The following is an 18,181-nucleotide window of genomic DNA, read 5'->3' as shown; positions in this document are numbered from 1 at the left end:
AAACAAATTTCGAAAAGTATTAAAAACACCATGATTGTAATGAATTTTTGTACACGCAAGAAGGTGACCAGTTGATATCGGACTTATCGATAGTGATATTTTGGTATATTTCTGATTTTCTCAGCTGAAATCGAGGAAATGTAAAAAAATCAGCTGATTTTCTCCGCTGAAATATACCAAAATATACCGTCACATTTTAAAAATATACCATAAATATACTGACGAATTCAAGATATATTATAAATATTCGTCGTTTTTGATAGTAGAGCTCTCAGCTCGCATTTATTGTATTTTGACTAAAACACGTATATACCCTTATTCGTTAATTTAATATTAACGTACTAGCTGATAGCTTTTTATCTTAACACACATACAAAAATATACACATATATTTTTCGTGATTCTTGTACGCACTTTCATTACAGTTTCGAGCATAACAGAGGGGAGTAATTGAAGGAGAAACAAAGGATCTGTTCCACCCACAACAACAACAACAACACTCCGGAGTAGATAAGAGCAACAGCAAACAGAGAGCAACATGGCAAAGGTATTTACCAATCCGAGGTACTTGTCTGGACCGACTTCTGCACTCGAGTTGACAGCGGTTCTCGACCAGGTGGACAACAATACGAATGCTACGCAGCTGTTCAAGAACAACATCTACAACATCATGAACGAGTACAATCGGAAGGAAGCGCGCCTGAAAACCTTCGCCAATTGGCCTCTGGCGTGGCTCGACAAGCATCAGTTGGCCCGAACGGCATGTTCTATACGAACGATAACGATAAGGTCACGTGCTATTTCTGCGAGGTGGAGATCGGGCGCTGGGATCTCGATGATTTGCATTCAATTTCTGAATCTTTTCAACTTTAAGGTAATCCAAAATTTTGTAATTTAATTTTCTTAGCGCACAAGATTTTGTTGACGGAGAAAAGTCAACCTGTTTTAGAATTTATAAATTATCTGGTAAAATAGTCGTATTGGCAAATATCGTTAACAAATAATTAAGAACCGGCCACATTTTCTCCCTTTTTATGTAACCGGTGGCAACATCACGAAAGCTGAAAAAAGCCAAAACATTTATAAAAAATCCAGAATTCCCGCCTCCCGCAATTCACAAATTATTCCCGCATTTGGTCTTCAAAAAGAGCCAGATCTGACGGGAAAAAAGCGTAATGGGCAGCACTGTCTAGGGTGATATCAAAATCGATACTTTTTTGCGATAGGCGGAATAATTTTGAATTATCCAAGTCTAAGAAATAGTCATGTTCGTTAGTACTATTGGTACTATAATAACAATCTAGCAAGTGGCATGTGGATTACAAATTACAAGCCGGGTGGTCACACCCGCATATCCTGTTCCAATTTAAAATTTTCTGCAAGTTTCTTAAAATAGAAATGGAGTTTTTAAATTGGTCGATAGAAGTACAAAAGGCGGAAAAATTTTAAAAAAAGACTTTAGAAAAAGACCAAATTTTATATTTTTATTCATACTTTATTTGTAGATGTATAGATATAGAGGTATATATTACATATGCATAAATATATACATATATACTACTTGACCTATTTCTTCTTGTAGTCCTTCCAGCGTCCCTAGCCTATTACCACTTTATCTGAAAATATATTTGAAAATATCGTACAAAAGTATCGATCGGTGTTTGTAACGGAAACTTTACGAGATGCTTGTTTTTCAAAATCGTGAAAATTACATTGCATTCTTTTACGTTAAAGAAACAAATCTTGTGCTTTATTTTTATTTTGAAGATAATAATAATGTCAAAAATAAATATAAAAAAAATTAAATTAATACGAAAGTTGCCACCAATAGTGTGTACATACAGTGTATATGTATGACATCTGGCAGCTCTGTTGCCAGGGATGCAGGAATATAATTTGAAAGTTTTGTAACGGATTTTCGTGAGATTCTCCGCAAATTGCAGTTTTATATACATAACTGCCAAAAATTCGTTTTGTGCGACCACCCCTCACAGAGTTGAAAGAGATAGATAATATGAGAGAGAAAGAGAAAGAGAGAGTCGTGTGTTGCGAGTGCTCTCTATTAGAACCCACCCCCCGAAAAAATTGCGCAGTGCTTTGGCGCGCAACACTATTCGTCCCGCACCGATGCCTGTGTACGAAAAGCTAGAAAGCAAAGCAAAACAAAAAACAAATGAAAAAATAACAAATATGTGCATATGTATGTACATACCTATGGGAAAGTGGGTTAGACGGGGGCTATAGAATATAGTTTTGCTGCCGTAGTCGCAGCGTGACAACCCAACCTACCGGTCGGTACTAGGAAACGTTCCGTTCCTCTACAAAAACAAACATTTTTTAAAGTGCAGTGCAAACTATCTTATCTACTTTATTATTTTTTTTTTTCTAAAGTAGAGCATTGTGGAACCGCCTCTATTACTCTTCTATTATTATTACAAAAAAAATAACCAAAAATTACATGTGCGAGAAACTCAAATAATTATTTTCAATGATATTTTTTATTGGGATTAATCATTGAAAATGTCTTTGGTGAGTCTAAAAGTCGAATAAATACCTATGTACATATGTATAAGAAATTATGATGCATAGGGACTATAGACTGTTGCACTTCCTGGGGAACGGGTCATTCACACACACAGGACCTTTTCCGATGCTCCCGGGGTTAGGGTGTTCCAAAGTCCTCTGTCTGTCTCCCTCCCCCACACCCGGCTCCACTTTGAACGACTCTCTTCATTCATGGCATGCATACTCCACTCCACTCCACTCCACTTATTTTCCCTCTAGAATTTTCCAGGCATTTCGAAATCGTGTGCAATCTCGAATGCTCCCTCCCCTATGGATACACTATATCTGTATATATAGCCATCCTGCTCTAACTCATGTACTCCTAGGAGATTACCACACAATTCAGATTGTTTTTCCGTGCTTTTATATTTCCCCATTATGCTGACGTTGCAGCGCATTTCATTCATGACGAAACCAACCAGAAAACACTACCCGGCCACCCACTCCACCCATTCCCCATACACCCACGCCCAGAACTTGCTTCACTAGAATTTTCCTATTTTTAATTACCGCTCAATGCCATTTCCATTTACAGCCTGATGCGTAGGTTTCAAAGATTGATTGCTTTTCGACTATATAATCAGCTGCTTACCTCACTCCTATTTTAGTTTCGAAAAGTAAACCCACTTTTGTGGAATGGAACTGCAATGCAGGGTACATTTCATAGAGAGGGTGTAGCTCTCAAATTGTAATGCAAATATAAATACGTGGGCTTTCCAGTTTAATTGTCTTATCTGCAATACATCAAGTGTTTTAAAACGTGTCATTTTGTCATCAGTTGCAAAAATACACAAAAGCACATTTCGTTTCGACTGTGATGCCGGCTCAAAAACAGAATAGAAAGAACCGAAAACACTTGTGTTGCCGTTACTAAATAATAAAATGTGTCATTATGTTTTACTACGAATTTTTCATGACATTCGTTTTATCAATGAGTGGTCGCTTTCGTCTAGTCATACTATTATATGTACCAGGAACATACGCCCACAATCTTCAAAATAGGGGAGAATATACTTAACTGCTAAGTAGTGTTGGGTAAACATTACTCATTTTGTTCTTTTTTAGTAAGTGTTGCTCAGTTGCTCATTGCTCACTGTTCACGCACAGATCACTAAGCACCACAGATTTTGACACAAATAAAATAGGTTAAATTTCAAACATTTAATCAAACATTTGAAACTAAAAAAAAAAAATTGCAATGATTCCAAATTTCACTATACTTTCGAAGTATCGAATATACTTCGAACTATTTCGAATTTCAAAAGAATAAACAGTTTTGCCGGTAGTACAAAAAGTGTGAAGTAAAAGCAAATATGAGCAACAGCTGCCAGAACGCAAAATGCCCTTTGAGGAGCAAAATTGCGCAAAAAGTGAGTAGAGAACAAGTGAGCAAAAATGAACAAGTGAACAACAAAGAACAAGTGAGCAAAAAAGAACAAGTGAACAAAAAAGAACAGCTTGGAAGGAACGTGTTCAGTTGCTCACTTAAGTGAACAACTCTTTTTTGTTCACTCACTCATGAGCAACACAACACTACTGCTAAGCCACACTGGGAGAGAGCGAGTCAGATATTCTCCAATCAGGCTGCTATGCTCACTCAAAATATCACTCAAAAGATGTTGTTTTTAATCTGTTGGCAGAAGAGATCACTTGATGAGTGCTCCAGGCAGATCCACAGGATCCACACCTTCGTGGATCGTTCGTGCCTGTATTGGGACGTGTTTAGTGCATCCCTCGTCGCCTGTCGGTGGCCTCAAGTCTACGACAAAGGATCTTCTGTCCCGAGCAGTGGCAGTGGAAGTGGCAGCTGCCAGCTGGCAACGTCATGTGCCGCGAGATCCTTTCACTGAAAGCGGACACAATAAGAACACAGACAAGGGGCTGCCGGCCTCGGCAGATGTTGGCCCTGTTTTTCGGGTATCAGATCGCTTTGGATTGGCTTGCAGCTGCCGGCACACGACGGCAATTTCCTATGCTATTCACTTCTTAGCCCTGATTAAGGCAGGTATGCGCACTCAGCGGTGCAGAAGCTGGAGCAGGGGCAGCGCAGATGTCGTAATAGGCAATCTAATCGAGAATCGGAGTCGTGCCCAACTTGTTGTTATGACACCTTTTTGCCAATTGCCGATCACTGTGCACAAGAGTAGAATGCAAAAATATAGCAAAAGCAAACCGGTTATGACTCTCTGCATTCGGCTGTCAATTAAAAACCACAAACTTAGCAACAAACAATCGAGAAAATTATATATACAAACACTGCCCTGGTGAGCAATCTTTAATGTCGAAGTTTGTACACTCTTGTACCTGTACTGCCTGTGCAATAGATCCACAGGCCGTAGATTCCATAGACTGATACAATGAGGAATAGTATGTGTATCGATCAGATCCATGGGAATATTAAACATTTATTGAAAAAAGCATAATCTTCCTTAATCTCGTGGCGGTTTTCTCTGCGTCGTAACAACGTTTTATCATAGTTTTAGTACTCTCTGCATCGGTCATGCAGTACTCAAATATGTATGGGTGTGTATTCTTACAATAAACACTTGCAGCAACAGCAACAGCAACAGCAACAGCAACAACAAGAACAAGGCGAGTGCAACAACTTTAAAAGGCCTTGCAAGGCCGTTTGGCTTGAGCCAGGGATTTACAACTGAAACTTGTCCAACAACTGCGTTCTCGGGTGGGGGTGTGGGTGGGGGTGGGGGTTGGGGTTGGTGGTTTGGTTGAGTAGCTCAAGACTCACGCCTGTCTGTGTGTGTGTGTGTGTGTGTGTGTGGTCAGCAAAATGATCTTTTGCAACTGAAAATGAAAAACAGCCGAAGAAAAACTGCATTTTGCCATCCACAAATAAAATTTGCATCTCCGCCGGATTTCGGTTGAACTGTGGACTCCGTATTCGACTTGGTCTCTCTCCTCCAGAGGAGACCTGTCAAAGTCGTCTAGACGGGCAGATTTTTGAAATGCGTCGCGACATCTTCTCGGTAAATTTAGCATCATTTATTTATAAAATCATAAAAGTTCATCGCGTCTGCGGTTCGGTTGCGTTGCTAGGTTCACTATGCGAATGTCGCATGCTGTCACCATTCCGATTTCCATACATGATTCAACCGGGCAATCTTATTGTATCTGCCCAAGTCCCACTGATAAACGTGCTGGTATTTCCTTTGAAATTAATTACTGCAAGCCGTCAGCGCGCCAGATATAGCCACTGTGACATGCCATGGATTTTTAATTAAAAATAGCAAAGAGCAACACCTTTGATTAAACACAATATTTAGTAGAATCTTTTGTGTATGGGCAGTTAAAATTACCCTTAATAAGAAACAAAGAAAATTTATTATGTATATAAATCGATCAATCTACAAGGTGAGATTATCAGAATGAAATTGAATACCATCTCATATATGAGAACGTAAAACTTCAATGCAGTATCTCAGAAAATTTTTATTTATCTAATCTTTATTTATTATTCGCCAACGGAATAAAAATCTGGCTAGGCTCATTTATTTATTATGTTATCAACAAGACTGAACTCTTCAAGTCGACAACCCAAAAGTATACAAGATTTTGCAGGGTATATGCGATAGAAAGGAATATTGTTTTATGGTTTGCCGTACCCACATACAGACGATACTTTTATCAGTATTGAAGTATAGGAACAAAGATCAATGGTGGGAGAGACCAAACAATATCAGCGGAACCTATTCCCATTTGAATAATATTATTTGTTCTAATCTTTCAATATGTACTAAGGGGCAGCTGGAAAGTAGAAACATGCGTATCAGCTAAAGGAAAATACATGTAGTTTTGAGAGCTGCTCTGAGTGCGGAGTACTGTGCCAGAAGACACTGATTCAGCTATACGCAATCTTAACAGTCTTATCTCGAAAACAGCTCTATTCGCAGACACACGCGCATCCGAGGTGCACTCGACCCGACCTGTTGCATCACCTAATCCTCCCATCGAAAACCTTTGCGTATCAAGAGAAGGCTAAGAAACGCTAAAAAGAGCCGATTCATTCGAAAGTGGACAAGTTAATCTCTGGAAATTCATCAAGAGGCACCCACTGTGCAGCTCTCCAGTAACGAGTGACAACGGATCGTGGGTCGAACCAGACTCTGAAAAAGCAGAAGAGTTTGCAAGCCGATGTCGCACCTCAAGATCACACGCTAGCAGTCTCCTGGTAATTAGAAGCGCCCTTAAAGATGTCATTACCAGCCAAGCCAGTTTCTCCCGCTGAAGTCCAAGCGGAAGTTAAAGTCCTTGTCAAAAAAATATCTCCTGGGCACCACTTAATTGATAATCGCATTGCTAGACTGCTTGCAGGCAAGGGAATTATGTTTCTCGTTTCAGTAGGCAACTTTTAGGCCATTCCTTGCATCGGTCACTTACCCACTCAATGGCCTGATTGTGATGATTTTAAAGCCAGGCAAGCCAGCGGCAGCCCTGCCAGTTCTCTCAAAGACATTTGAAAGAATATTCTTGAGCAGAATGGTGGCGGAAAGCTGCACAGCATCAATTTTGGTTAAGGAGACAGCATGGGACTCCGGAGCAAGTTCACAGAGCTTTTCATCTCATTCCCAACGCATATGAAACCAAGTAATATTGTTCAGGGGTGTTTCTCGATGTGAAACAAACTTTCGACAAAGTCTGGCACAAGGACCTTTTATACAAACCAAAGATCCTCTTACCAGTCCCCCGGTATTCGGTCATCAAATCATTCCTGAGTGAAAGAACTTTTATTGTTACAATGATTACACGCGATTTCTGGTATAAAAACGCACAAGACAGCGCTCTTGGTCCAATTTTGCATACCCTATTTCCATGACAACCCAGGTAACTTCCTGGTCGCTACTTTCGTTTATAATACTGCCATGCTCTCATCATCCTGCTAAAAAGTCGTTGCTGAGCAACTCAAACTTGACCTCGAGTTTCCACGGACATGGGCAAAAAAATAAACGAAAGCGAATCAGTAAACGTATATTTCAATTTAAGAAGTAAACACCTACCAAACTTAACCTTCAACGGCAATATTATTCCACTGCTACCTCTGTTTTCACTTCACTAGGGACCACACATCAGAACAGTTATGCCAGTTACAAATGCCAAAATAAACTTAAAAACTCAAAAAGTAAACATCTCCTACGTTGCAAAGTCTTGTTGTACAAGACAATGATAATTCCTCGGACCATAGATAGTTCGGACCACAATGATTGAAAGAGATCTTTACATCCCCAAAACTGGGGATAAAATTAACCATTGACTGATATAGGCACAATGCAGCTGAATCACCCTTAAATCCCACGTAGACTTAAACGTCTCCAAATTTTCTTGATATCATCTCATCAAAATTTATATATAAATCTAACTATTAAACTCTTAAAAAAAGTATTAATCCATTGTAAATATAAATAATATCATAGATATCATCGTTGGATATCATAGATATTAGAACATAGTTTAAGTAAAACTGATTTTTAATAGTAAATAGTAAATAAAAAATAAAAAGAGTGATTCTGCTTTTGGTTCGGGGGGTAGTCAAATCGATCTTCTATAACTTTTTATGTCCCACTTCATTAACCCCAGAATGTTCGTGGTGATAAGCGGTGGCCTGTATCAGTTTTGGGATCAGATTTTTTGAATATTTACCCAGAATGACTTAATGAGGTAAGAAATAGAGCAAATATAGAGCTAATTAATAGATTTTTAAGCTACCCCGAGGAAGGTTCTCGAGTCTTGTAGCTGGTAACAATTTCTAGAATTCTGTAGAATTTTCCATTTGGAGTTTTAGGTCCATCCTGGCTTAAAGATACTGTTGTGATAAGAGACTGCCCTGAATTTTCAGCTGTCGAATGAAACAACAAAAGACCAGACAGGCTAAAGCGAGATAGCGAGGCAGAGAAAGAGACAGAGTGCCAGAGGAAAGGTGAGGGTCGGAGTGAAAAAGGCGCATACACAAAAAACCGCAGCTGCTGTCGACGCACTCGCCTCTCCATCCCGATCCCGTTCCGCCCAGGCAGAGGAGCGAGCGTCTGCCTCTGGAAGGTGCCGGAGGAATTGTTTGTGGGCAGGGCCGGGTGACTGCAGCAGCGATGGTGCATTGACACGCGCCGCGGCCAACAGCCGTTCCCGGCGCATGCCCTGGCAGAAGCTCGAAAAAATCAATGATCCTGGAGGTTCCAATGGGCTCTGGCTAGTGGGAAAAGGATAACCGTAGTGCTGGTCCTGGCGGTTGTACGGTACATCTTGCGTACTAATACTAGCCGTAGTAGAGGGTTGTACGAGCCTGCGCCAACACGATTATGGATGCAGTTCATCGTCATGGCCAGTCATTCGAGGGTGGAGTGGAAGTTTCCATATGTTGTTTTGACGAATATGCCGAATGCGAAGAGAATGTCCAAATGCAGACCATAAATAAATTAATTGTATTCTTGCATTAAGTTGGGGTTTATTTTATAAAGGTTTTCCCAATTTGCAGCTGTTCTAAAGCGCAGAATGGGTAAATAAACACCAACATCAAGGTATGGTTTAATTCTCTCTTATGCTCACTCTGATGCATACCATACCTTCTTAGAAATCTACCCTGTGCGGTTAGTTGTGTCGTCTCGCTTTTACTCGACGGCGAAACGCAAAAACACGCTCGTCTCGGCTCGGCTCGACTCGGTGCTGTCATTCGGAAAAAATTACTCGAATGATAAACATGGATATTCTCACCGCGGCACTTCGATGTTGATATAAACTTCTGCATTTAATCATAGAATAACAAATAATAAGTACAAAAACTAAAGTATTTCTCGGACTCCATTGTGATAGTTGGCATTGAAATTGTTGACAAAAACGGAACTTGTAAAAGAAAAGAGCGTGTACGTGTCAAAGTGTTCGTTTTATTTTCCGATCATTTAGCTCACGAGAAAATCAATATAACTGTGAAAACAGCACTGTATATGCTTTTTTCTGTGACACCGAATCTCACAGCAAAAGGGAAATCACTAGGGGAACTTGAGTTTTTCAATATAAGAGAAAAATTGTCAAGGTGAGCTGCAGTTGTGTATATTTAGTGTATTTTAACCGAATTTAACCCCAAAAATGCTCTGACATCAGACGACCAAAAGCTGAAACACATTTTCGTGTATTTGCTTTTACGTTCACTAACATGCCCGAGAAAAAAAACCACAACTCGCACACCAGCACACGGCTATCGTACAACTGTTGTGCATTTGACAAAATTGTCGAATGTGATTTGGTGTGGTTAAGAAAAGGTCGAATATGTAAATGCATTTAGTGATGAGTAAATATAGCTAAAAAGCAGTGTAAATTAATAAGCAAAAACATCAGCTCAAATCGTTAGTCATATGTGGCGAAAACGTTTGCTTAATTTTTGTCGGGTGGTTTTTGTGCATATGTTTTTGTGTGTCCGTTCGCTCGTACACAACACAACCAGCAGCGAATGTTTCATAAAAAGATGGCGACCGTAGAGTTGCTAAATGCTTGCAATGTTGTTTTACTGCAAATTGTTTACAAAATTACCCATTTCTGTTTACCGTCAGGGCGTTGCCAATTTTTCTGATTGTGAAAATGTAAACATCACAACAAAATGTGACACACGACTGTTTGCACGGCATTTTTAGGCTGGTAACCATATGGTAACCCTATTTTTTTATACAACCTCGCAACCCCCCTCAGTCTTCGTTTAAAAACAACATTCTCAATTGTCTGATGGCTGTTGTCGGGCACAATGGCACCAATTTTGTATTCATCCGAATTTTGGAATACGCAATAGGCGGTTTCGTCTATATAATTAAACGATGACTACAGCCATGCAAAATAATATACCAGTTTGCTCTCAAATTTAACAGACTAGAAGGTCAGGCTATGACACACGAGTCCGCAGAGAACTTCTCTCCCGTTTCCGTTCCAAGTTAATTGGAATTGTTTGTTTCTAATAGTATCATCATGGCATCATCGTACACCAAGAAGCAGATGTTGTATGACTCGTCGCTTGCTGGGTACACACTTTACTTTTTACGATACACGATACACTATGTGTAATGCACTTCCTTTTACGCACACACACACACGCTCATGTCACATAATCCGAGCCCAGCCCTGCGCCACTCCACTCTTATCCGCTCTTCTCCTCTCTGTCACTCACCAGCAAAGCATTACCTTCTTTGTCTGGCACATCCGCTCTGAACGGAAGTGGTGCACTCATGCGTGCTCCGCTCTGCAGAAACAGAAGCAGAAGAGCAGCCCTAGTCCATCCATAAACCATGGTCAAAGACCGTGCCGTGCCTCTGCCGTTCCGTTTGCTTTCTGTCCTTCCAGCCCAGCTCAAAATTGTTGTGCATTGTTGCCAATGTTCACTATGCTTTTTGCTGTGCCTTTTATGCTTCATTGCTTTGAACTTTTGCGTTCATTTCTGAGAAGGCAACAATACACAACAAAGAGAAAGTCAGTCGCCTCAGCTTGAGCTTTGCCCGAGCCGAGCTCAATATTTTGCGCTGCCAACGTCGCGATTCGTCGAGATGCAACTTTTTCCATTATTGCCAGTCTCCATTGCAGTCTGTCGCCGCACCCGTGCCCACACCCACACCTAATCCCACAATACACCTACACAACGCTGGTGGTGGTCCCTGTAATTCTTACTCCCACACTGCACTGAAGAAAGAACGAATATGGAGTGGATTTTCCACGCTTTTCACCAATAAAACGACGCGACGTGCTTAATCAACAGCTCTCACGTGTAGGGGAAATGGTGGGAGTTGAATTTTCCCGAAATAGAACAGAACACAATGGGATACAAGTATTGTCTTTCATCCTATTTTCATTTGTTATCGCCAGCAGACGCGACGGCAATCAGCATGAATGGGAATGGACCAGGGCGGCCCTTGAAAGGGACACAGGCGAAAGGGGGGGGGGGGGGGGGGGGGAGGCAGCATAAGATGAAGAAAATTACATTCTGGAATTCCCGGAATTTTCTGAGCTCTCCAGCTGAATCATCTCTTGCCGGCCTTTGAGCCTCGCCTTGCCTTGTCTCGCCCCCTCTCGTCTCGTCTCGTCTCGTCCGGCGTGAAAAACGACCTTTCAACCATTATTTCCACTAACGAGGCGCATTTAATGCGCTCTCGGGAATTTCCATGAGAGCGTACCCACATACCAAGTCTCATAGATTGGATGTAAGGGAAGAGATGCGATGCGATGCGATGCTGCCATGATAAAGGCGAGCACGACTTGACTTTGGGTTTTCTTTCTTTGGCTGGCTTTTCCAATTCCCATTCCCTATTACACCGCCGGCACGGTTGGCGGTGGCGGGCGGGCGGGGAGGTCTTTGAACTGAGCCGCCGTTAGTTTTTGGACAATCGATCAATGTTCAATAGGGTAGACCGTCAGACAGACAGGGACGGCATGAGGCCGCTCTTAATGCATTCTGCAGCAGCGGCTCAGGCGCATTTATTATGATTACAATATTGCCCTTTGTTGGAAAGAGAAGCGAATCATGAGCTCCAGAGCCCAGCATCCCATGTTTTATCGACATCGTTGGCGACGTCGGCGGTCGTTTTGTGTGGTTCTGCATTTCTTGGAAGGCCACAGCATACACACAAACACAAACACACACACAAACACGCACTCGCGCTCGAACTCGCATAAGAAGAAGGTGGAGATAGAGAGAGAGAGAGAGGGAGATCATGCAAGAATGTTCTTTGTGTGTCGTGTATGTTTGTTGATGCCTTGTGATGCTCTGCGAGAGAGTATTATTATACTGACTAGATGCATGCCACTTAGGGAAGGAAATATGTCTGATTCTGGTCTCTTAAAGTATTAATATTCTTGATCAACATGAACACCCTAGTCGATATAGGCAAGTCCTACAGCAGACATAGTAGGACGATCGGCTTTATAGAAAGGGATGGATCTGGAAGGGTATCTAAAGATTCGACCCAAGAAGGTAGCCTCCCTCCTCCTGCTTTATTTTTTTTGTTGATGGTCTCTTCCCTCTCTCTCTCTTCATGAGATTCGAGCACGATGACGATTCATGCATGGGTCTCTGGTATCTTCTTTCTGTCTCTCTGGCCATACATATATACATATGTATATGTATATGTATATGTATATCTGTCCTGCTCTGTTCCGTCTCATGTTGTTGTTGTCGTATCTGGTATCACCGCATTCCAATCTCGAAGACAACAACAAAAAGAATGGTAAAGTGTTTATAATAGTTTCCCACAGTATCGGCTTTGGCTCAGGGGCTCCCATGGTACATACACAGAGAGAGACACAACACAACACAACACACAACCTTTTCCATGGTTGAGCCTCTGCGGTTACCTTCACTTACAACAACAGGGAGAACGAGAACAAGTAAAAACTCCAATCACCCAGGCCCAGCCAGGCCCAGAGCTTGGACTGAGACGGAGGTAGAGACAGAGACTGGCTTTGGTTTATTCCAATCAGAAAACTCGAAAAGCAGCTCCAACTTTAGCGTTTTTATGCGGCGGAGTTTGTAGAAAAGTTGCACGACTGCATTCCATTCCATTGCGGGGCTGCCGCCTCGTTTTAGGTTTGGGTCTCTCCTCCTCCTTCCTCCTCCTCCCCCTCCCTCCTCCCTCCTCTCTCCTCCTCGTAGATCTTGTCTTTTGAGCTCTTTTATTCCTCTGTTTGTTGCCTTGCCTCCTGGGCTGGCCTGGCCTTTGATTATGATTTTCCTATGTTGTTGTGTTGTGTCTTTCCACTTTGGTATTTCTTGGCTGAGATTTTCTGTTCCCATGCCATTCATGCGCCCAGGGAGGCCTTGTGTCAGTGTGCATTCGGTTGGTGCTGGGAGAAGGCGCTCCACGGGTCCATGTGTCTCGATCTTGACTTGTAGCTGGTTCGTGTTCGTTCGGTTTGGATTGGTTTCAAAAACAGTTTCAAATCCAAAACACTCGTAGTTGCAAAAGTTCGCTGCTCCAGCCCTGTATTTTCACGCCCGCCCTGGTAAGTGTGTGCCCATACATACAGATGTATGTATTAAATGAATGCAAATTCCCGGGCTACGGCAACACTGATTTCAACTTTTGCCTGAATTTCCTGGAAAAATAAAAAAAGCAAAAAGAGAAGCGAGAAATTCCAAAGAGCGTTTAAATTACAATTGTTAATAAGGGGGAGGGGTGGGGGTTGGGGGTTGGGGTCTGGGGTCTGGGTCTGGCATTCCACAATAACAAATAACATCGAACGGCGAGAAAGGCGAGAGAGAGGCAGCTGTAATTGCAATACGGCCTGTACTTTGTACCGCACTTTGCCTCGTCTTTGCAAATATGTACGGTTTGTAATTGAACAGACACAGGCACAGACACAGGCACAGACACAGAGACAGAGACAGAGACAGCGACAGCGACAGCAGCAACTGCATCTCAAGCTCTCCATCTTTTGTTGCTCCACTTGAACAATGCAGTGTGCAATCTCTGGAGCCTCTACAGAGCAGCCCACCAGTCCAGTAGCCTCCAGCTTCCCAGCTCTCTCCGTCCACCACTCCACCACTCCACCATTTCCCCCTCAACTGAGGCCTCAAGAAGTCACCAGCATTTCTACATTTACAATTGCATTTGTTTTTCGCCCTCTGCTCTCCATCTCCATCTCTCTTTCGCTCTCTCTCTTCCTCTCTCTTTTAGTTCATGTGAGTGTGTGTGTGTGTGTGTTCTCGTTGTTAGTTGTTTTTCCCATTGATGGTTTCTTTCGTCTGCACACCACAGTGCTGTCTCGCTTGCACTCACTGGCCTGGCCGCTGCTCTGGCTTATGCTGCGCTTTATGCTGGCAAGCCCCATGCCAGCCCCCCCAAAACCCCACTCCACTTCACGCCTCTCTACCGCAGAGTGCGCCGTCTCCACAGTGGTTTGACTGCATTCCATTAAAACTTTCTCACAGTCAGAGAGGCCTGCAGTGCATGGCACCACCACGACCACCACGACCACCACCACCCCCTGGGTGCCCCACGATGCACAATTGTTTGGCGGGTTTGGCTGGTTTGTGGCTGAAATTTGGACTTTGAACGGAGCGCATTCGTGCCATGCCCCAAGCCGAAGCACTCGTACCGAGTGTAAATGTCGAAAAACGGCTTTACAATCTCTTTAAAGACCACCAAACATTGCGGCTTAAAAAAGTTTGCAGCAGGCCTTCCTCCGGCAGCAGCTAATGGTCGATCCATGGTATGGGGTTGCCCTTTCCCATTCGTAGTGGAACGTTTTTTACTTATTGATAAGATTATGCACATGTATGTACATATGTATGTATGTGCATATAGTAGTACTCCGATAGATTTCATTCTCTTACTCAATTCCGATAAGGGAGCCATCACTGTATTTGCTGGCAGATCTGAGATAGTATAGTCTTCCTGCTATTACTATAATTGCCACGATTCTTACTGTGGTTACGATACATATTACAAATCTGTGTGGGCTGCTATCTCTCGATTACCATATCCGCCTATGCTGCGTTGTCGTGTGCCGTGCCGCCTTTGTAAACAACTTGTTGTCGAAATTAACCAGTATATATACCTCATGTATCAACTGAAGTACGTTCGAGTGAGTCAGCCACTGAGCGTGCTGTCGCGCAGCTTCTAGGCGCCATTGCCACTGCCACCCTTTTAAACCGCCCACCCATTCAGTCCGTCCGACTGTGATCGCTTCGGCGCAGTGCTGTCACGGGCGGTTGTAACGTTGCGTACTCCATGCCTCGACGTATTTTTTGTCGCGATTTTTCCTACCCAAAAGGGAAAACCACCCTTCGGACGGCGCTAAACAGTGGCGTGCGTGCGTGCGTGCGAGCGAGACGACTACTGTGTCGTCCGGTGGCCTGCCCTTAAGGGCTCTTAAGGTTCGTTGATGCTGCATCCATCTCCAGTTTCTTGAACTGCGTTTCAGCTTTCAGTTTTTCAGTTTTCCATATACACACAAGGCTCGCGGACTCCAGTGTCTTCTGTCTGTCTGTCTGTCTGTCTGTCGGTCGGTCGAGTGTGTTCAAAACTATATACATATAGACGATTTATTCTGGAAAGGTATAAATTAATCAAGTGATAAGGTTGATAAAACGGTTTTTGAGCTGTATAAAATGATAAAATGTACGCGACATCAAAATGGTTTTTGCGGCAAAAAAAAAGGAATTTTTTCGGTTTATTGCAAATGTGTGTAGTATCTTGGTAGGGGCGCCGATTGGGTGCACAAGCAGCGCGGACCACGGACCACGGGGGGCTCAAGTGGAGAGGAAAGGTGGCTTTATTTAGACGATAGCAAAAAATATATATATTAACCGACATTCTTGTACGTTTTTTCATTACAGTTTCGAGCACAGCAGAGGGGAGTAATTGAAGGAGAAACAACGGATCTGTTCCACCCACAACAACAACAAGAACAACAACAATCCAGAGTAGATAAGAGCAACAGCAAACAGAGAGCAACATGGCAAATGTATTAACCAATCCGAGGTACATGTATGGACCGACTGCTGCACTCGAGTTGACAGCGGTTCTCGACCAGGTGGACAACAATACGAATGCTACGCAGCTGTTCAAGAACAACATCTACAACATCATGAACGAGTACAATCGGGAGGAAGCGCGCCTGAAAACCTTCGCCAATTGGCCTCTGGCGTGGCTCGACAAGCATCAGTTGGCCCGAACGGGCATGTTCTATACGAACGATAACGATAAGGTCAAGTGCTATTTCTGCGAGGTGGAGATCGGGCGCTGGGATCTCGATGATCAACCTGTACCTGAGCACCTGCGCTGGTCGCCCAACTGTCCGCTCCTGCGCCGTCGCACCACCAACAATGTGCCGCTGAACAGCGAGGCCCTCGACCGCATCCTGCCCCCCATCAGCTACGACATTTGCGGCGCCAACGACTCGACGGTCGAGCTTCGCGAGAGCGCCTATGCCGAGGGCCGCATACCCATGTCGCACATTGCCCAGTCCATCGCCACGAATACCGCCGTATCCCCGCTGATGAGCTCCATTGCCACCTCGACGGCGGCCACCCAGGCCAACGGGGATGTCCATCCGGAGTCGTGTCGGCAGGTAGCCAGCGGAAATTATTTTCCCGAGCACCCCGAGTACGCTGTGGAGTCGACGCGCCTGCGCAGCTTCGAGGAGTGGCCGCGCAACCTGAAGCAGAAGCCAATGCAGCTCGCCGAGGCGGGTTTCTTCTACACGGGCGTCGGCGACCGCGTCCGCTGCTTCAGCTGCGGCGGTGGTCTCAAGGACTGGGACGACAACGACGAGCCCTGGGAGCAGCACGCTCTCTGGCTGAGCCAGTGCCGCTTCGTCAAACTGATGAAGGGGCAGCGATACATCGACACTGTGGCTGCCAAGCCGGAGCCAGTCGCAGAGAAAGAAGAGAGCAGCACAAGCGCAGACGAGACGCCAGCTGCAGCTTCCTCCACTACAACGACACCAGCCGCGACGGCGACAGTCGGGGCCCCTTTTGGCGATGTGGGCCCATCGGCGGCCACTTGCATATACGAGAAGATCGTGTCGAGCGCCAGTACCACCACGGCAACAGGGGCCATTCCCGGCACGGCTGGAGGTCCCCCACCGGCGCCCAACGGCTCGCCGGTCATTCCCGAGGAGAAGCTCTGCAAGATCTGTTATGCCGCAGAATACAACACGGCGTTTTTACCCTGCGGCCATGTGGTGGCCTGCGCCAAGTGCGCCTCGTCCGTGACCAAGTGCCCGTTATGCCGGAAGCCCTTCTCCGATGTGATGCGTGTATATTTTTCTTAAGTACTACCATTAGGCGGATCTCAAGTATTAATCAAAATTGTAGCAAATTAAGGCCCAATAAACGGTTGCAACGGCCAGCTGGAGGGGCTTCCCTTCAGCTGGCCGTTGCCATCGCTACAGATAAAGATACAATTTTGATTAGGACTCGAAATGCTCCTCTAAATCCACTGCATGTGGACATAATAATATATAAGAGTGCAGCCAATATATCTACGTATGCACTACTACGTATTTATAATAAAACTAACATATGAAAAAACAACCTGTTGTTTGTACTTGCTTACCCACACACTACAGGTGGATGGATGGTTGGGTGGATGGGTGATTGAGTGATTGGCAAAGCAACCAAACTACAAAGGCACCGCTGGTGGGACGGCACGCCCATGAACGAATCATCGGCTATGACGCAGCCAGTGGCTCACCGGTGAGCACACCGTTTGGGGAGAACTTTGATCACGAGAGAAGAAGTACTCATTGAAGTAATTGGATGTAATTTTATTGTCGAGATACAACACCTATGAGATCTGCATTCTTTATAATTTTCGAGGAGAGCTCAGTTCTAGTTTCGAGCAGGGACCGTAAATAATGATTTGTTATTATTATACCCGATACTCAAAATGAGTATTGGGGTATATTAGATTTGTGGTAAAAGTGGATGTGTGTAACGTCCAGAAGAAATCGTTTCCAACCCCATAAAGTATATATATTCTTGATCAGCATCAATAGCAGAGTCGATTGAGCCATGTCTGTCTGTCCGTCTGTCCGTCCTAATATATCGGACCGAGACGAGTTTGTTTCAAAATTTCGACACACCACCTTCCGCCCCCGCAAAGGACGAAAATCTGGGGATATTCACAAATCT

The 18,181-nt window shown here is 43.8% G+C and overlaps 2 protein-coding genes across 3 annotated transcripts; both read left to right on the top strand.

The window, feature by feature from the left end:
- The first annotated feature begins 397 nt into the window (after positions 1-397).
- LOC113566047 lies at positions 398-7,018 on the top strand. The gene is made up of 2 exons (XM_026989948.1): positions 398-874; positions 6,462-7,018. The coding sequence occupies exons 1-2, from the start codon at positions 539-541 to the stop codon at positions 6,570-6,572; spliced, it is 447 nt and encodes a 148-aa protein (XP_026845749.1). The 5' UTR covers positions 398-538; the 3' UTR covers positions 6,573-7,018.
- On the top strand, positions 2,509-17,393 carry LOC6595928 (death-associated inhibitor of apoptosis 1). Of its 2 annotated transcripts, none has more exons than XM_002020942.2 (2): positions 2,509-2,529; positions 15,881-17,393. In XM_002020942.2, exon 2 carries the CDS (start codon positions 16,000-16,002, stop codon positions 17,317-17,319), a length of 1,320 nt encoding a protein of 439 aa, XP_002020978.2. In that variant the 5' UTR covers positions 2,509-2,529; positions 15,881-15,999; the 3' UTR covers positions 17,320-17,393. The 2 variants fall into 2 exon arrangements, with proteins under 2 accessions (XP_002020978.2, XP_026845748.1); XM_026989947.1 differs by lacking the exon at positions 2,509-2,529 and adding an exon at positions 9,340-9,601.
- Positions 17,394-18,181: the final 788 nt, after the last annotated feature.

This window comes from Drosophila persimilis, unplaced genomic scaffold (assembly GCF_003286085.1).
Source record: "Drosophila persimilis strain 14011-0111.01,24,50 unplaced genomic scaffold, DperRS2 tig00000431-arrow-pilon, whole genome shotgun sequence".
NCBI lineage: Eukaryota > Metazoa > Arthropoda > Insecta > Diptera > Drosophilidae > Drosophila > Drosophila persimilis.
Note: the sequence above shows the minus strand (reverse complement) of the source record. Positions and strands in the feature narration are given on the sequence as shown.